The sequence below is a fragment of the Canis aureus genome, chromosome 32 (genome assembly GCF_053574225.1).
Source record: "Canis aureus isolate CA01 chromosome 32, VMU_Caureus_v.1.0, whole genome shotgun sequence".
Lineage (NCBI taxonomy): Eukaryota > Metazoa > Chordata > Mammalia > Carnivora > Canidae > Canis > Canis aureus.
Window position 1 is genome coordinate 38609453 of NC_135642.1, and position 19133 is coordinate 38628585.

At 51.1% G+C, this 19133-nt stretch overlaps 1 protein-coding gene and 1 long non-coding RNA gene across 11 annotated transcripts in view; one reads left to right on the forward strand and one right to left on the reverse strand.

Annotated features, from left to right (window-relative positions):
* Positions 1 to 476: 476 nt before the first annotated feature.
* The window catches only part of TLE3 (TLE family member 3, transcriptional corepressor), a 68037-nt gene continuing 49380 nt past the window's right edge, over positions 477 to 19133 (reverse strand). For 6 of the 10 annotated variants that reach the window (XM_077881690.1, XM_077881687.1, XM_077881692.1 and 3 more), the window contains exon 20: positions 7529 to 7750. In XM_077881690.1, the coding sequence (XP_077737816.1) occupies positions 7544 to 7750 (207 nt within the window). In that variant the 3' untranslated portion in view covers positions 7529 to 7543. Of the gene's footprint in view, positions 1364 to 4892; positions 5349 to 7528; positions 7751 to 15070; positions 15128 to 19133 lie in introns of those variants that run through there. The other 4 variants (XM_077881706.1, XM_077881702.1, XM_077881694.1 and 1 more) reach the window with 4 other exon arrangements.
* LOC144303475 (uncharacterized) lies at positions 5001 to 8231 on the forward strand. The gene is made up of 4 exons (XR_013370521.1): positions 5001 to 5262; positions 5831 to 6003; positions 6092 to 6229; positions 6858 to 8231. It is a non-coding gene; the product is annotated as an uncharacterized LOC144303475 (long non-coding RNA).

A 19133-nucleotide genomic window follows, 5' to 3' on the forward strand; every position in this document is an offset into this window, starting at 1 on the left:
GAAAGGAGTGCAGTAGAAAGGACCTGGGATCAGGACTGGGACCTAGGTTCTAATCCTGCCTTTGCACTTGCCTGAAGGACCTTGGACAAGTCCCCTGGCCATTCAGAGCCTCACCTGCAATGGCAGGGTAGCGGATGGGGTAATCCTCACTAACCCAAGGGGGCTGCCAAGAGGATGTTGCAAACAATATGCCAACGATAGCCTCCGAGTGGCCAGCACTGACCGGGGTGCCAGGCATTGTCAAGGGCTTCCCGAGCATTCCTTCCACGGATCCCCCCTACAACCTTATAGTCATCCCTCCTCCTAGAGATATAAAAACTGAGGCTCAGAGAGGTCAAGAAGTGTTCCCAAAGGCCACACAGCTGGCAAATGTGGAAGCTCTCGTTGGAACCCAGGCAGCCACTAGTTCATTAATTTACTGGGCACAGGAGCCAAGCACATCCAAGCTGGAAGAAGCCGTGAAGCACACGCCGTCCAACCGCCTGTTGGCTGCTGAGGAATCTCCCGTTCACCTCTCCCTGTGTCAGAACTTCCCAGAGGAGCCCCTGCACCGGGCAGGTCTTCACCAGTCGCATGGTTTCCAAGGGAGCCAGGACCCCAGTCTCTTGGCTGCAAAGCCTTGTGCCATGTGTTCCTTGTAGAGTTAGGGCCTTTGATGCTGGAATGGGTGGTGTGGTTGGGTTCCCGAGATGTTCTCCTTTCCTAAAAGCATCCAGAGATGACCCTTGACACTTTGTGGCCTAGGTTCTGATGACACATGGCCAACACTTCCGCCTTCTCTCCCCTCCCAAGACCTGGCTCTGTACCCTGCTATGGCTGGATTCCCACTGCGTCCACACAGGTAGCAGGGACAGCCTGGGTGGCAGAGGGGTGGCACACCCTGCTGGTTGCCCACTCAATATTCATTCAGATTTGTGTTCGGATGCCCAGCCCAAGTGAGGAAATGTGAAATCAGTCACTGGAACCTTCTTCTTCTCTGCCAGTGATCAGCTGGACGGTAGTTAAGTGACCCAGTTCCAACCAACACAAGGGAAAGGGGAAACTTCCCTCCTTGAACAAAGTGACATGTGAGAGAAGAGCCCTTTGGCGCGCTCTCGCTCTCTCTGCTCCACCGTTCTTCCCGATGATGATGATGCTCTTGGGTGAAGATATGATGCCTGGAACCATGGCAACTGCCTCGTGTCCATGAGGCAACACCTGCTCAGGATGGCAGCGCAGGAGGGTAGAGAGAACCTGGACCTTCACTGATGCTGTCGTGTTGCTGTTTCATCCTTGGGACCGAGCATCTTACCAAGTAACACGTGCTGTGTGTTGGTAATGCCATTATCTGGGGTTGTGTTACATGCAGCGAGGATCATTCTAACTGAGAAAAAGGGACGATGGTGATAAAAATAAAAATATAAAAAAATAATTATAGGATGTACTTTATGAAGTAGATGTTCAGATAAAAACATCTGTTTTATATGTAAGGAAGCTGAGGCCTGGAAAGGATACTGCCCACTTCATGTAGAAGGAATGAAATTCCATTCCAGTCCAGTGCGGTCCAGCTGACTCCCACATCTGTGCACCAAACCATCACACAGCCCTGCCCTCCGGGAGGGCTGGGTCCTACTGGAAGGACATCAGAGACAACACGGCTTTCCCCTCCTGTCTTAGATCTGTCTCTAAATCACCCCATTTCTAAATAGTCCGTGAGCAACTGTGTTGACGTGTGTCCTGTCAGACAGACCATGTGTTTCGGAGCTGACAAGCAGAGACAACAGGATCAGGCCTGGGTGAGATGAAACCGGTCCTGCCCTTCACAGTTGTGCGCGGTCATCGAGGACTCGGGATGGTCACCCGGGAAGCAGCACGGAACGTCACCAGAGAGAACAACACATCCTCTGCTTCCTCTGCTCTGGATCCTTCGGGGCCAGCTCAAGTGTCCCTTCTCCCGGGAAGCCTGCTCTGATTGTCCCCAGCAGAGCGGGGCCCCCAAATGATATGCTTTCCCACCTCTTACCAGGGACAATATTCTTAGCTGCGTATGTGACTACGTACCCCTCCAGCCAACTGTGAGCGCCCGGATGGCCGGACTGTGCCCCCCTGGTGCCCAGCACAGTTCCGAGGGCCAAGTAGGAGTTGAGCAAAGGCCTAGTTTGGCGTGACATTCAGTGCTAAGCACGCACTACGTAAGGATGGCTCATCGCTGTCAGGATCTTCCCTCATTGCCACACACACACACACACACACACCCGGTGCTCAGCATAGCTCCTTGTCCACCAAAGGAAGCTTCCTCCACCAACACTCAGGGCATCCGAGATGAGGCAGGTGGAGAAACAGCAGTCATGTGAACCACAGGAGGAACCCAGCACGTCAGTCACGCTGGGAGGAGTTAGCCCTTGCCCTCGCCCGGAAGCATAGACAAGGGCGAGTGACGAACAAGGGCACGGAGGTGGCCCCGAGAGTGGCAGCATAAGGGACGGTCGAGGCTGGCTTCGCAGGGCCACTGGGCACCGTAGAAACGGCTGCTTTCTTCCCCGCTCCGGCCAGGAGAGTCCACCTCAACCCAGGCCTGAGGAATATTCTAGAAGCTAGTGCTGCCCTCTCCCTCTGGCCTTCCTCTCCCCTGGAACACAGCGGCTTGTGCTCGAGGAGCTTGGGGCTGAGAGCCCGTGTAGTAGAGCCAAGGAATCAGAGTTGGGGGGCTGCCCCTAAGCACGTCCCCGCCACGGGTGTCTTTAGTCACTCGTCGGCGGGAGAACTTGTGATCGCACGTGACTGGTTAGAGCCTGTGCGGCTGGGCCGCCTCTTCCCGCCCGCCTGCCTCCCCCAAGGGGCCAGGGTGCTGTTTGGACTTTTATGCGCTACAATAAAAACTTTCATTGTAGCAAAATGTTTGCTCGTCAAAATTAGCTCAGTTAATTCCAAAGAATTGTTTCATCTCGGCTCCGCGGGCACCGGGGATCTTTCTTACAAGGCGAATTGGCCACCAGCCAGCTCTCTCCGGGACAACTGCTCTGCCGTGTGCTTCCCCCCGGAACCCCGGAATCCACCTTCCAGGGGAGAGGCCTGCCCACCCCCGCTCCCTGCCCGGTGCGGAGTGTGACCTTGGTCACCTTGATTTTAGCATCGCGGCCGCGAAAGAGAGCCCATGGCTGGACACACGTCACCGCGTACTCACAGGGACACGGATGCTCCAGGTACACACCCCGCAGCCTAGCAGCCGCCCCGGGGGCCCCGCACGCCTGCAGGTGCCAGCACCCCGGCCGGTGGCGGTTCTTCTGGGGGGCTCAAATGCCCTCCTTGCGCTGGGCAAGACGGGCCCCCCGCCCCAAGGGAGCCCCGATGCTCTGGAGCCCGGGCCCCTGGGCCTGCAGCTCTCCCATCGCGCTGGGATCAAGGAGGCGCAGGAAGCCCCGAGAAGCCCGTGAGGCCAGCCAGTTCGGTGGGAGTCTGCCCGCGTGATGGTGGAGCCCCACAAAGCTGCGAGGGGGTCGTCACGCAGCCCGAGCCAGCATGGGGGCCAGGAGCAGGGTGGGGCAGGGGAGAAGGTTCTGGAGGGCGCTGGGCAGATGCACCGGTCTGCTTTGGCCCTGGGATGGATCCCCAGAGCTGCCTCCCGGCTATGAGGTGACTGACCCACTGCCCCTGCTACCCTCTCTCTGCAGCAGCCCCTTTCTCTTCAATCCTCTCTACACCGACTGCGTTTACAGCCCGACAACTCTGGGAAAGAGCCAACCTTGATACTCTCCAGACGCCCACCAGGGGCCAGGCCCCGTGCCTGGAATTTCAAATGCTTCAGTCCCACTAAGCCGATCATGCGAGATCAGTGTCTTTAAGCCCATTTTGCAGATGGTAACCATCACAGCCCTCGTGTGGGCCCGAGGATAGTTGTTTTCTCTCTCTCTCCTGCATCTGATCGTCGGACACGAGGGCCAGAAAGGTTCAGAAACTTGCCCGAGGCCACCCAGCTCCTACTGAGGGGCGCACGATTTGAGCTCAGGATTGGCTCCGAAGCCAGTTTGTAGGCAGGTGTCTAGGAACCACTGCTCTGGGGACAAGGTGACATGGTCAGGGGGTGAGACGGGGGGAGCAGGGTGGAGGGAAGACGCTCTGGGCCACGGGGCGGCCTGCGCTGAGAGCCTGACCTAGGGACGCTGCAACCACGGGGAGAGCGGGCCTGGCAGAGTGGCATTTGGTTGGCAAGTTGGCTGATCTGTCTACACAGCTGAGATACAAAGGGTACCAGACACGGCCCCTCCACCGCAGAGAGAACCCCTGGTAACGTGGCTCTTTTGCTGTCCCTGCCTGCCTGGGCACGGCTCCCTCCAACCCCAACCACCAAAAAAAAAAAAAAGACAAAAGAAAAGAAAACTCTCCCCACCCAATTCTCTCCTGGGAGAAAAGTCAGTAAATTTGTGTTAAGGGCCCACCCGTTGCAGGCCCTGAGGACACAGCGGAGAGCAAAACAGAGTCCAGAGCTTGCAGGGGAGTCAGACCACGATGAGGAACTGTGCTGTCGGGCAACGACAATGACCAAGGTGAGGAGGAGGAGGGAGACACTCGCAGCCCCCAGGGGTGATGGGAAGCGGGTGGAGGGCAGCCAGGTTGCAGGGAGGGCTGGAAGGGACCTGGGGGGTCGTCAGTGGTCTGCAGAGCGTGAGTCCAGGCCCAGCCGCTGGGGTGAACCAAAGCCTCACGCAGAAGCGGCCTTGGTGTCTTTTTATTTTTATTTTTTAAGATTTTATTTATGTATTCATGAGAGACACAGAGAGAGAGGCAGAGACCCAGGCAGAGGGAGAAGCAGGCTCCATGCAGGGAGCCCGATGCGGGACTCTATCCCGGGTCCCCAGGATCAGGTCCTGGGCTGCAGGCAGGTGCTCAACCGCTGGGCCACCCAGGCTGCCCTGGCCTTGGTGGTCTTTAGGAAGTGGGTGTGGCCCCGCTGAGCAGAGTAGGTGACCGGCCACCAGAGGCTCGGCTTCTCCCGGAGAGCCTGCATCTGCGAGCACCTGGGCGGGGGCAGGAAGTCAACAGCATCCTGCAGAGAATCAGGCCTCTCTTCAGCTGCCGGTGCCCTTCAGTCTAGAGTTTCTGCGGTCAGAACTCTCGGTTCCTTGCCTTAGAGACGAAGCCCTCCTCTTCCGTCCCCATGAGGGAAGGGGGTGGTTGAAGCTGCTGGGTGCCAGCCGCCCGAGCCCGGGACCCAGCTGGATGGAAGGCAGAAGCAAGACCTGGGATGGGGCCCTGTGGTCTCCCCGGCCCGACTGGTGGCCTCGCGTGAGTCACTGGCCTCCCGTAGGCTCAGCTTGCTCTAGCGTCAGAGAGAATGTTCCACCACAGAGCCGCCGGCCACAAATAGGCAGCTAAGGCAAAGAGCATGGTAGTATGTTCAGAGTTCTGCGCCTCTGTGAGTTTTTCCTTAAAATTGTTTCTCCTAGGACACGTGGGTGGCTCAGTCAGTTGGGTCTCTGCCTTTGGCTCAGGTCATTATCTCAGGGTCCTGGGATCGAGCCCCAAGTTGGGCTTCCTGCTTCTCCCTCTAGCTCTGCTGCTCCCTTGCTTGTGCTCTCTTGCTCTCTCTCTCTCTCCCAAATAAATAAATAAAATCTTTTTTAAAGATTACCAAAAAATTTAATTGTTTCTCCCTTGTCAGGGAAAGGAGAAGGCTTCTCTGGAAGGGGCTCAGGCCTCCATCCCTGTCCCTACCTCCCCATTCTCCCCAAGCTCGGGTCAGGCCTCCTCCAGACTCCTGCATCCTAAACTAAGAAGATTCCCCTAAACTCTGAGGCCCATCCCACTGGTGTCCAATCTCTTACTCCGGATTTCTGCATCTGGCTCTCTCCAGGTTGGAAGCCGCAGCTGAAGAACAAATCTGTGGTGCTCTCTGAGTGGCATGTGGAAGGGACCCCAGGAGCCCAGGCCGGGCCGACAGGACCGCTGCCCACCCCCCACCCCCCCAGGCCTCTTCCTGTCCTCCCAGCAGCCTCATCTCCACCCCACACCCTGATTTCAGCTTTGGTCAGTCTTCCCCTCTGCATTCATTGATTACTTTTCTAAAAGCCCAGTGATTTTGAGGATTGATGTTGCTAACTCGCCTCATTTTCAGGTCCGAAGGATGCCCACCTATAGGTAAAAGAATGAATTACGAGAAAACATGGAGGGAATGGCTAATGGAAGAACCGATCAGCAAGGAGTTCTAAGGTCCTAAAATGTATTACTCTCCAATAAGACAAAAGGACTGCTGGTGAGTCAGGGTGTGAGGACAGTCACACGTGGGGACCCGGGGCTGGGCCCACACAGCAGGCCTCTGCTTCAGAAGGGGGGGTCCTGCCCCCTGAGGTCCCCTGCCTGCTGCCTGGCCTCCTCCTGCCTCCCCTGCTCCCTGCCCCTTGAGGTCCCCACCCCCATGCACCCTGAGCTCAGCTGGTGCCTTCCCCCTTCATCCTGCTTCTACCAGCCATTCCTGGAAGCACAGCCAGGGTCAGGGAGGCAGGGCCGGCGCAAATCAGCCACTCCTCCACAAGGTGAGCAGAAAGCCTGCCCTTGCAGGGTGGCTCAAAGTCTGCTTGGAGATCAGGACTCAGATAAGCAGCCGCCTCCATGTTTCCTCCTCTTTGTCATCATTTATTGAGCATTTAATATGTACAGACAGTCTGCCAAGGGCTTTACATGTATCAGTTCATTTAATTCTCCCGATAAGCCTATGGGATGAGTGTTCTTGTTTATCTCTATTCTGTGGGTGAGGACACTGAAGCACAGAGGGGTTAAGGAACTTGTCCGAGGTCACACAGCTCATAGGTGATGGAACCAGACTGGACATAGGCAGGTCCAGAGGCTGAACTCGACCACCACAGTAATGGCTTCCCTAACAGGTGTGACGTGTGTAGCGCAGGTCCTCACAAAACAAGCGTTGGCATCAGGAATCCTCCTAACAAGCCTGCTGTCTGATATATGTTTGAGAAGTTAAGCCGCCAAGGTAATAAGAAATATTCCTTGATTATTGGTAGAAACCAGGAACCATGCTAAGCCCTTTCCACGTTTTAACTACTTGATCCTTACAACAGCTCCATGAGATGGATACTACTATGATAAAGAAGGAAACTGAGGCACAGAGAGGCCAGGCATGTTACCCAAGGTCTCTCAGGTGATCCCTGGAAAGCTACCATTTGAGTCTGGGCAGTCTGTCTATCGGGTCCGTGCTCAGACCTACTCTACTTTGCTACCCAGAGTGTGTCTGAGTGTCCGGGAGCCCCGTGGTCTTCCTAATGAGAGGGAGGAAAAGCACATCCCTTCAGCTCAGAGGCCTTGCCAGTGTGGTCTAGATGAACAAGTCCAGCCCTGGGCCGTGGGCATAAAGAGGGAAGCCGCTAACCTGCAGGGGGACAGTGTGGTCCTGGAGGCGCATACACTCGTCTGCACGTGTGTGTGTGTGGGTGTGCTTGCAGGTGTGATGCTCAGCTGTCAGTGGGGACCCTAAAATAGATGAAGGATCTGATCTGTGCTGTTTCTGGAGCACAGGAGCTGTGTGTGTCTCGCTCATCCCCTGGTGCCTCTCAGACTACACCTGGCTGTGTGGCCCTGGGCTTACCCTCTCTGTGCTTCCTAGTTGTGAAATGGAGCCAGTACTGGAGTTGTGGGAGGATTCCACGACACGGTGCAAGAACCCGGTGTGCGTCTCTTGTGCCCGCGGGGCATCCAGAAACACGCAGGCTGGCACCTGGGGTCCTCCTGGCTCACCAGCCACCAGGAGATGGGACCTTTGATCCTGGAAACCAGAACCATCATCAAAAGGGAAGGTTAAAGGCACTGGAAACCCTGAAACCTGGGGAATGTTGTTTACTGAGAACACTTCACGAAAGCAATCATTGTTTTCTGAGAGAAGCCGCTCTCTAAAGGGCACTTGAAATACCTCGCCAAGAAATCCTCCAAGAACAATCACCGTGACTCGCTCTGCGGGCTGCCTCCGACAAGGGGACTCACCAACCTTGCTCCATCTGGATCAGGAGAGGGGCAGGGGGTGGGGTCCGAGGCCGAGGACCAGGCCCACTCTTCCCATAGAGCTCAGCTCTAAGGCACTGAAGTTTCTATTTGTGAATGGATTGTAACATGTTGGTGTAAAAAAGTACCATAGTCCGTCACAGAACAGAGGGAAGCAGCATAGACGCTTACTGCTTAGCATATACTAAGCCCCAAGAGATGTCGGCTCTAATAATAATAACTATTTATGTATTATAAGTATTATTTATTTTTAATATATAAGCACAAGGATCATTTATTTATAATAATATTAGTGTGCAATAAAAGTGAATGAGATGCCCTGGAAGAGTGGAAGGAGCCATGAGGTGCCCCCCGAGGGGGCCATCAGGGACTCAGGACCAGGCCCTCTGAGGGGGAAATGTGGCAGGGTGACACTTGCCCAAGGTAAGCCGAAAGTCGGCGTCGCAGCTGGCCCTGCCTCTGCCCCCGCGCTGCCCCAGGAGCCATGGCTGAGCCCCACCCTGACCCTACTGTCTCTGGGGAGGGGGTGACTCTGGTTAGTCACAGCAGCTGCCTGCCCCCCTTGCCAGAAGGGACCCTGAGGCCACCAGAACCAGCAGAACATCCCCCATCCCCAGGCAGCCTCCTTTTGCCCCTCATGGGGCAGCCGCTACCCTCAGGCCTCTAACTCCGAAAGGGCAGCAGCCCACAGGGCCAGGGGAATCAGGGAAAGTCTCTGGTCCCAAGGCACCCCCAGGGGGCTTGGTGGCTGCTTTCCCGGGAGAGGCCTGGTCCCAGCTCTGGCTTTCCCTGGATGAAGACTATCACGTTGAAATGAGAATGAAAGCTCAGGAGCTTTGCTTCTCTGTTGGGCACAAGGGGGCTGGAGAAAGTGTAGACAGAGGGGTGTTTAGGGCACCTGGGTGGCTCAGTGGTTGAGCATCTGCCTTTGGCTCAGGTCATGATCCTGGGGTCCTGGGATCGCGTCCTGCATCGGGCTCCCCGCAGGGAGCCTGCTTCTCCCTCTGCCTGTGTCTCTGCCTCTCTCTGTGTCTCATGAATGAATAAATAAAATCTTTTAAAAAAATCTATTTTATTTGTAGCCTTAACAGGGGGCCAACGGACTCAGGCACCACTGGGTTCGAAACAGGGCGACCCACTTACTAGCTGGGGAGCATGGACAGTCCCGCAGGCTCTCTGGGCCTCAGATGCCTCCTGGGTGCAGAGGGGTGATGGGGCACCAGGCTTGGAGTCGCCTGCGGAGGGGGGTGAGCTGAAGCTTCTTACCAGGCACGGAGCACAGGCTTCAACGCGCCGTGACGGCCACGGGAGGTTGCCCAGGGCCGGGGTAGTAGCTGCTGCAACCACTGACCCGGTGGAGAGTCTGAAAGAATATTCTCCAAAGTGGGAGCGGGGTGGGGGGTGGGGTGCTTATCACCGAGGGGCAGATATTTCAGCCCCTCCAACCCCTGTTCTTTGCCTTTTCTTTCTAGCTTATCTGCATTTTCCAAATATTCCGCAACGTTCCTGAACGCGTTGTCCTTTGAAAATGGTAAAATGGTAATAAAGTGCAAAGCACAGGGGTGGTGTGGGGAGGCCGGGAGCCCGGGGCGCCGTGGGCTGGGGCGGGGGGGGGTGATGTCCCCCCAGCCCCGGCCGCGAGGACCCCCCACCCCGGCGGGGCGGGCCTGGTGTTGAGCTCGGCTCGCGCCCGGCGCAGACAATGCGAGCGCACAATCATTCATTATAACTCAATTACAGTGATTAAAGCTGGTGGCATGCAGAGGCAGGAGGGAGTGTTGCCAACAAAATTTACACTCCGTGTCATCAGCGAGAGATAACAGCAGCTGACGCGGCCGCCCGCCTCCCCTGCCATCTGCTCAGCGCGGGGCGCCCAGGGCCGGGGGACCCGCGCCCCCCGAGCCGCCGCCTCCCTGCACGACCCTCGCCACCCACCACCCACCCCGCTGCGCCTCCGCCCTCCCCGCCCCCGGAGACACCCCCTCCATCTGGGAGGGGTGGAGGGGCGACGGTGCTGGCTGTTCTGGGGCAGTCTGGGTTTGGCCCCCAGGTCCCAGGTGAGAGACTGAGGCATGGGCATGGAAGGGATGCCCCTGGGACAGAACCGAAAGGGGGGTGTGCTCTAGCTCTCTTGGGGAGGGTGCAGAGTGGGAGGCTGGGGCCAGGCTGAGGACTGAGACTAAGGGGGGGGCAAGGAGGGTGATAAGAGGGCCCAGGGGGCAATGTAGGGGACACTGGATAGGGCAGGGCTGCTGGGGGAACGAGGGGGGCAGGAGGCAGCAGATCCAGACGGGGGGGTTCTTACTCTGTCACCCAGCACGTTTTCTGGCGATGCCCACTGCTGAGGCCACACAGTCACCATGGTAGCGTCCACACTGCTGGCTGCCTGACGCTCCCTCCCCGAAGCCCTGCCCAACGCTGCAACTAGAGCTAATCTCCTCAGGCGCAGGCTCAAATCTCCCTGTAAGTGTCCTTTGCTAAACTGCCGGTGCCTCCTTGGCTCCCCCACGACACTTCTGGACTCCTCGGGAGCTCTCCCTTGAGCCTCATCTGTCACACACCCGCCAGGACCTTTGCTAGTCCATGGATGTGCTGCTCCCCCCCCCCCCCCCCCCCGCCAGCCCCTCATCCCACTTGTCCTTCAGAGCCCCACTGAAACATCCCCTCCTTCAAGAAGCCGCCCTGACCTCGAGGCCAGGCCTTCCTCTGGGCTCCCCTACCCCCATGCCAGTGCCTTTGGAGCACTGAACCTGGAATATTGGGGTCATTTGGGGACAGGTCTGTTCCCCACCTACAACCCTGGCAGCAACCCAGGGGCCAGGGGTGGGCAGTGTTCCTCTCTGAAATCTTGGGGCTGGCTGCACAGATGCTGGCGAATGCTGGAGGCGGGTGGTGGGTGCATGGCCCAGGCGTGAGCTGATGAACTGGTTGCCTCGTGGGGACTGGCTCAGGAGGGTACAGAGCCAAGCCCACAGTGGGGCCAGAGATCTGTGCCCTCGGAGTACAGAGCAAGGGAGGGAAGGCGATGGGACACAGCTGCACTCCCAGTAAGGCCTTTCCCATCTCCGTCCCCCACTGAGTCCAGGCCCGACAAGCCCACTGTCCAAGCCGCAGCCCTGGCTCCCAGGCAGCTCAGATGTGCCAGGGCTGGTGGCCCAGAGTAGGCCTTGGTGACACTGGCTGCTGAGGCCAGAGGGGGGAGATGGGGCGGCCGCCTCCTCGCTCCTGCACATCACCTGCCGGACCACCTAGAGAGTGGGCTGGACCCAGCGCAGAAGGCTTGGGGACACGTCCGGGGGCACGTGGGGCTTGGCTCCAGCACCCTGCCCTAGAGGCACGGTCCCTGGAATTCCCCTGTGAAGAACCGAAAGAGGAAGCTGAGGAGAGGTGTGGAAGCCAGGACGGGTGGGGGACCGTCTGCCATGCAAAAAAGTGCCCAGAGTCCACGACCTGCTTTTAGTTTCAATCCTGACTCAGGGCTGCGTGAGGTTAGTCATTCCTCCATTCAGCAGAGCTGAGGACACAGGGGGCCCCCTGAGCCCAACAGCGGGCCTGCCTCCGAGGGACTTCCATTGCAAGTCACCTGTGTGCTGGCTGGGCCTCAGTTTCCCCATCCACACTGGGGGTATTAGACTAGCTCACGTTTCCCCAAAGTGAGGTCTGGGGGACGATTTTTAAAAGTGAGACAAGGAGGCATTAACAATCATTGGCTCACAGCAGGAACGTTATTCCTTTTCCTCTTCTCCATCAAACATTCTGCTAAGATCCGGGAGCGAGTTTCACTTCAGTGCAGCCGGGTCCTCGCACCTCTCCAATCCCGCCTCAGCTCCCTTTTGTCAGCAAAGGGGGGCACAGCTAGCAAGCTTTGTTCTCATCGCATTTAGTAGCATGGAGATGTTTTTCAGAGGTGGGCGATACCCATTTAGGATGATATTAAGTTTCCTTTTAAAATACTTATATTTAGGCTTAAAAAGCATTTTTGCTTATTTTTTTAAAGATGTTATTGATTTACTTGACAAGAAAGAGCAGCAGAGGCAGAGGAAGAAGCAGACTCCCCGCTGAGCAGGGAGCCGGATGTGGGGCTCTATCCCAGGACCCCGGGATCACGCCCTGAGCCGAAAGCAGACACTTAACTGACTGAGCCACCCGGGTGCCCCCCAAAAAGTGAATTTATTTAAAGAGAAAGTATGAAGCAACTCAACAAGCTGGTGGGTTTAGTAAACCAGGGCAAATCTCTCTAGATGATAATTTACAACTAACTGAATTTCTTCGATCCTTGGGTCCAGGGGCTGCTGCATTGCAGGGGTAGCTATGTTCTTTTTGGGGGCCAGGACTCAGCCCTGACAGCTGTGCCACCTAGAACTGGGCCAAGAGGGCCGGGGAGGGAGCCCCACCCTGGTAAAAAGGCGATGGCGGGTCAACTGTTATAATCTTGGGGAACATGGGTGCTTGGGGTTTCCCAGGGACTGGGGAGTGTGTCCCCAAACAAGCTCGAATGCAAATTACTTTCGTTGACAAACAGGTTGATCATCTGTGCGGCGCATGCACAGCCGCCGACAGCAGTTTCCAAGCAGCGCTCTGCATGGAGGGGCAGCCTCTGTGTGTTCGGACTCCGGCCCACGGGCTCCCAGGCTCCCCCTTTCCTCTCTCACTCTCAGTACCTGAGCTCCTGCACACCCCTCAGGGGAGACCCTAGAGGTTCTCCAAGGAGTAGCCTCTGGCTCCAGCACAAAGACTTGCAAAATATTCAGTCATCCGGGAGCAAACTAGCTCAGCACTGCAGAGAGGCGGGCAACTCACAGACCAGTGTGTCCAAAATACCTTTCCTTTTCTCAACCTACAACTCCTATGCAACCTTAAACACCCAGGACAAACACGATTTCTGAAAGCCTTCACGGATACCCCTGTTTCTGGGCCCTTGTAAAAGTTGCCATATCCCCCCTTCTCATGACCCCACAGTGTGCTCTCTAGGCCACTATTTATTAATAACATTGTTTTATCATTGTTCCCATCATTTGTTTTCCCCACTTGAGTGCATTGCTTGAGGGCAGGGACCGTTTATCTCTATATCCTTTGTCTCTAGCCTTGGACACTGGGTATGCCCTGTTTCTATTGAATTTCTGGATGGGTGAATAGTCTTGGCTTAAATTTCAGAGCTAATTTTCAGATTCCGTTCACTCTACTTTTCTATTTAGGGAGAGGAAAGTTTTCCTTGAAAGCATCATTCTTTTAGGTATTCAGTAACTATTTATTAAGCACCTAGCAGTCACAGTTACTTTGTTAGGAGCCAGGAATACAAAATGAATCAAACTTGATCTCTGCCCTCAGAAAGTTCACAGTCAGTTTGGAGAATAAGGCAAAGCAGCAAATGGATAACAATAAGGTAAGGTGTTGAACCTGGTTGTCACAGAGATGTAGGCCACCCAGAATTTAACCCACTTTGTAAGAAAATTCAGATAGAAGATCAATGAGGTGAAGGAAAAACATGCAACCTTGAATTTGAAGTATCAATAGATTTCATGATGTATTTTGTCTTTTAACACACACACACACAACTTCTTAGCTCTGCTACTGAAGGGATCTAAACACAATGACTAAAGCATTAGGACTAAGCACCCCAAGCCTCCAGATTATGGTCTCTAAAGAACACTTCCCACTAAAAAGAACTAGGGCTCTTTGGAGTAATGGATGACTCCAGATTTAGGAAAGAAAATGTACAAGGTGAGTCAGGAACATTGTCTTATATCATGAGAAAGCAAAAGAGGGGCACCTGGGTGGCCCAGTGGTTGAGCGTCTGCCTTTGGCTCAGGTCATGATCCCAGGGTCCTGGGATCGAGTCCCGCATCAGACTACCCCCAGGGAGCCTGATTCTCCCTCTGCCTATGTCTCTGCCTCTCTCTGTGTGTCTCTCATGAATGAATAAATAAAATCTTTAAAAAAATATATGTTTAAACCCAAGTTTACAACAATATTTTTTAAAAAGGAAGACCTTGTTGGTCTCCTACCTTATTGGTAGATACTAACTTTACTTTAAAAACTGGTAAGTAAAGTGAATGAATCAAACATTTATCCTGCAATCAAATTATACTTCAGGATAATCATATGGTTGATGAGGGGCAGTTTCTTTTTATAGGAGCATTCAAGCAAATAGATGAAGGCATGACAAAATTAAAATATCACCATTTTCTAGCCCCTAATGAAATTCATGAGTCTAAACAATGATCATCAGTGACTGCTAACATACAAAAGGAGAAACATCTAGACAGTATGTGCTTCCTCCTGGATCAGTGAAGTATTCTTGACCCCCCCACCACCACCAAAAAAAAAAATCAAGCCTTGAGTTAATCAAGCTCCAAGATCTAACAATTTAGCAATCAGCAAAATCCAGACTGTGAGAAGCTCTAAGGACAAATAATTTTCTTAATAAATAAATGTGGGTGTGGGCGTGAAGAGAGAGAGAGAGAATAAGACATAAAAGAGCAACCTAATGGATCTTATTTGGATCCTAATTCAAATAAACAATTTTTTTTTAAAATTATGAGACAATTGAGGAAAGTTGAGTACAGATTGGGTATTTGATGACATTGGAAATTACTGTTCATTTTTAGGTGGGGATTTTAGTATTGGTTAATTAAATGATGAGGTATCTGGAATGTGCTGCATAATACCCCCACTGGTGGTGGTGGCCAAGTAGAAATGGGTGGGGTAAGATAAAACAAGATTAGCCCTAAGTTGGTAACTGCTGAAGCTTGATAATGGGCACATGGAGATTCTCTATACTGTTTGGTCCACTTTGTATCTGTTTGGCATGTCTCACAATGAAAAGTTAAACCAACTTAATTCATGTTGTCTCCGCATGAGATAGTTGCCCTTGCACCCCTACAAAATCATTAGAATCACAAACATCCAGGCTGGAAAGGAGCCAGGGATCATTTATCCAGCCTTCAAGCATCAGTCCATAGATGAGAAGACCGAGTTCTGGAGAGGCCCAGTGACATGGCTAAGATGATGTGGTGACATGAGGGCTTTGCTTCTCTGCCCCTGGGCATGTGAATCCCGAACCCAGTCTCATCCCCCCTGCTGCACCCAATGAAAGGTGGTTTCACATCAGGTCCTGAGTTGTCTGGCCTTCTTCATTTGATCTCTAATATAAAATATTCCAAACACATAGAAAAGATCAGAAAATATGACATGACTAAAGTCACTATCCAGATTTTTGAAATGTGAACATTTTCATATTTTCTTCAGATTTTTTTAAAGGTAGTAAAATGTGATAGGTATAGCTGGACTCCCACCTGACCCTCATCTCCCTCCCTCCCTCCCTCCCTTCCTCCCTCCCTCCCTCCCTCCCTTCCTTCCTTCCCTTCCTGCTCCACAGATAACCATTGTCCTCATGGCATGGTGTGTTCTTTCCACTCATGTTTTTATATTTTGGCATATCTTTACTTGAATTTAGAATTGTTTTATATTTATATTTGACATAAGTAGTATCATATCATGTATTTCCTTTTGCAACTTGCTCTTTTCACACAACATTGTGTTTTTGAGATTTATCCAAGCTGATACATAAAGATCCAGCTCATGTATTTTAATGCCCACATATAATTTCATTATAAGAAAATGCATAGATTTTTTTTCTTTATCCATTCCCCCAATAATGGACAGGTTATTTCCGGTTATTTCTGCCACTCCAAATAACGGGACAATGAAAATCTCCATATACATCTCTTGGTACTTGTCTAAGAATTTCTCTACAGTATATACCTGGAAGTCTAATGACCAGGTCATAGGGTTGTGTTACTCCTATTTTACTAACTATTGCCAAATGCTCTGCCAAGTAGGTGACACAAGTATGCTCCCACAAGCGGTATTTGACGGTGCTACTCGTTCCCCATCCTGGTGGAAGCTTTGTATTATTTAACTCATCAAAGACTTGGCAATCCAATTCCCAATTCCAATGGGAATGAAGTGTTCTGTTTCACTTAGTTGTCTTTTATGTTTGCATCTCCCTGATAACTAGGGCACTTTCACATGTTTACTGGCCATCCCTTTCCCTTCTCCTGTGAATTACCTGTTTCTGTCCTCTACCCATTTCTCTGGATTGTTTGCTCTCATGCACTAACTTGCAAGCATTGGTTACGTATTCAAGATACCACTCCTTTGTCATACATCCTGCATGTATGACATGTCTTTTATTTTTTCATGTCTTATAACTTTATGGCATCTCTTGATATACAGGTATGTATTGATTTATTTTTTTAAAGATTTTATTTACACATGAGAGATACCAGAGAGAGAGAGGTAGAGACATAGGCACTGGGGGAAGCAGGCTCCCTGCAGGGAGCCCGATGCGGGGACTTGATCCAGGACCCTGGGATCACACCCTGAGCTAAAGGCAGACACTCAACCGCTGAGCCACCCAGGTGTCCCTATATAGGTGCTTAAATTTTTAACATAATCAAGTTGATCTTTCTTTTTCTTCATTATAGCTTTAACTTCCTGTGCCCTGTTCTATAATCCTTTCCCTCCTCATGCCCCTAAGGCTGTTTTCCAATATTTTATCCTTACAAGTTTAAAGACTTTAATCCCACTAGAGTTTATTTTTGTGGAGGATATGAGGTAGGGATCCATCTTCTCTCCATAAAGATGGCCTGTTGTCCTAGAACTACCCACAAATGCTTTTCTCCACTGACACAAAATGCCACGTGGGTCATAGTTGGATTCTTATTTATACGGGGGTCTATTTATGGGATTCATTCTTTTCCATTGGTCTGTTTGTCTCTGAACCCACCAACTGCTGACTGTAGCTTTACAATGTCTTAATCTCTGGAGGACAAGTCCTCCTTTCTTATTCCTCTTCAAAATTATACTTGCTATTTTTCAGACCTTTACTCTTCAGACAAATTTTAGTGTCGGTGTATCTATTATGTAGAAAACATCCTGGTTGGATTTTGTTTAATGTTGCATTATAGGTTTCTGGGAAAGACAGCATTTGAAATAAAATTGGATTTTCTCATCAATGAATATGGTATAACAAATGATCCATGTAGGTCTTTTCGAAAATATTTCCTTCAATAAAAATTTACATTTTTCTTCATAAAGGTCTTGTGCAGCTTTGCTAAGATCTATTCATGAGTAGGTTTTGTTGCTATTGTAAAATACATTCTTTTATCTTACTTTTTCTAATTGGTTATTGCTTATGAATAGGAATGCAGTTGATTAATGAATATTTATCTTGGATCCAGCAACTTGGCTAAACTCTCTTATTTGTTTGTATATGTTTTATGTATACATCCATATTATCTGTAAATAATTACAGCTTTTTAAAAGTTATTTCACTCATTTTACCTTGTTTACTCTTTTATTTTTGTCTTAATACGCTGGCTAGAGCTTCCAGAACGATGTTGAATAGAAGCAGTAATGATTATTCTGGGGTTTTTTTTTTTTTTTTTTTTTTTCCTTTCTGACTTTAAACCAATGCTTTTAAAACATAACCACTATTATTGGGCCACTGGTCTGGTTTAGCTATCCATTGTCAGGTTAAAGACACTTTCTTTCATTCCTAGTTTGGTGCTTTAGGAAGAGTCATGGATGGGGATTGAATTTTGTAAAATGCCTCATCTGCTCCTTTGATTGATAAAACTAAGTATTCTGGGTGTGCTGGAAAATAATCCAAGTTCTTCAATAGTTGTAGGGTTTGATGGCTCAAGCTTGCAAATTATGCTGTTCGCGTCTTCTACATCCTTATACATTACTCTTGGCTTGATCTACCAGTTTCTGTTAGTGGGATGTCAAAGGCTCCTGTTCCTCCTTGTAATTTTGTCAATTTTTGCTCTGTGTAATTTTAGGGAATAGTTCTGAGCTTGGGAGCTCCCTACCCTGCCTTTAAAGCTTTTATATTTATGACATTAAAGGATTCCCCTTCCTTCCTTTCTTCCATCCTTTCTTCTTTTCTTTCTTCTTTTTAGGTTAAGCTAGTAAAATTGTTTTCAGTTTAATTTTATCCATCATGTCTCTGTGTCCACAAAGTTAAAGGGAATCCTTATTAGCCTGCTGTTTCATTTGCTGGAATTGAAAATTCCAGGCCTGCTTTTTTCAAACCATGTAACCTGTTGTCAGCAAATGCTTGCACCAGGCAGCTATCATATCAAGGAGAGACGAAGCCCCGGTCCCATCTGACTTTCATCTGGCCTCTACAGTCCAGAAGGTCCCCAGAGCCCACTTCTGAGCCATCAACCTTGCCCTCTTTGATCTGCCTGGGAGAGAACGGAGTTGGAGTCAGGGTGAGCACACCATGTTTTCTGGGCCCTGACTGAGGTCATCGATCTTTTCCTCTGCCCCTGGTATTGCTTCTTTTCTACCTCTGGCTGAGAAAGTTCTGTGAGGGTAAGCATTAGGTCTTACCGATCTTTGCATTCCATCACCTTGAACCATGCCTATTATATTAGATTTTCACTACAAATATGTTGGTTGGATGGATGAGTGGAGACAAGGATAGCTTGACAGATGGGTGGATAAATGGATGAGTTCTAGGTTCTCAAGGGAGGAGGCTGGTTTCCATTTTTCTTGGAAAAATGAGAAAATTTTTCACCCATACTGTTGAAGGAGCAGCAGCCCTCACCCTCTGGATTCTAATTCTCCAAACATCATTCAGTTCTGCCCTCCCCAAGAGTACGCTAGGGTTTTAAGGGGAGAGGGAGATGTGATTTGGGTCACTCATGGTCTCTTGCCCTTTCTGAACTTTAATTGTCCCATTCACAAAATCGAGGGCTCAGTATAGATACCTCTTCAAATACCAAAGGTCCAATTTTAGTGTAATGTTTAAAAATGCTGAATGAGGGTGGCACCTGGGTGTCTCAGTCAGTTGAGCATCTACCTTTGGTTCAGGTCATGATCCCAGGTGTCCTGGGATTGAGCCCCATTTTAGGCTCCCTGCTCATCAGGGAGACTGCTTCTCCCTCTATCTGCTCCTCACCCTACTAGTGCTGTCAAATAAAATATTTTTTAGGAAAAAATATTTCGTGGGTACTGGAATTTTTTTAGAGTGTATTTTACAGTTATCCTAAGAAAAATAAAATGGTGCATAACCATTTAATTGTTAAAAGGTTTAACCATGTTTGCAATACTTTACCTTATAAATAATGTTCATT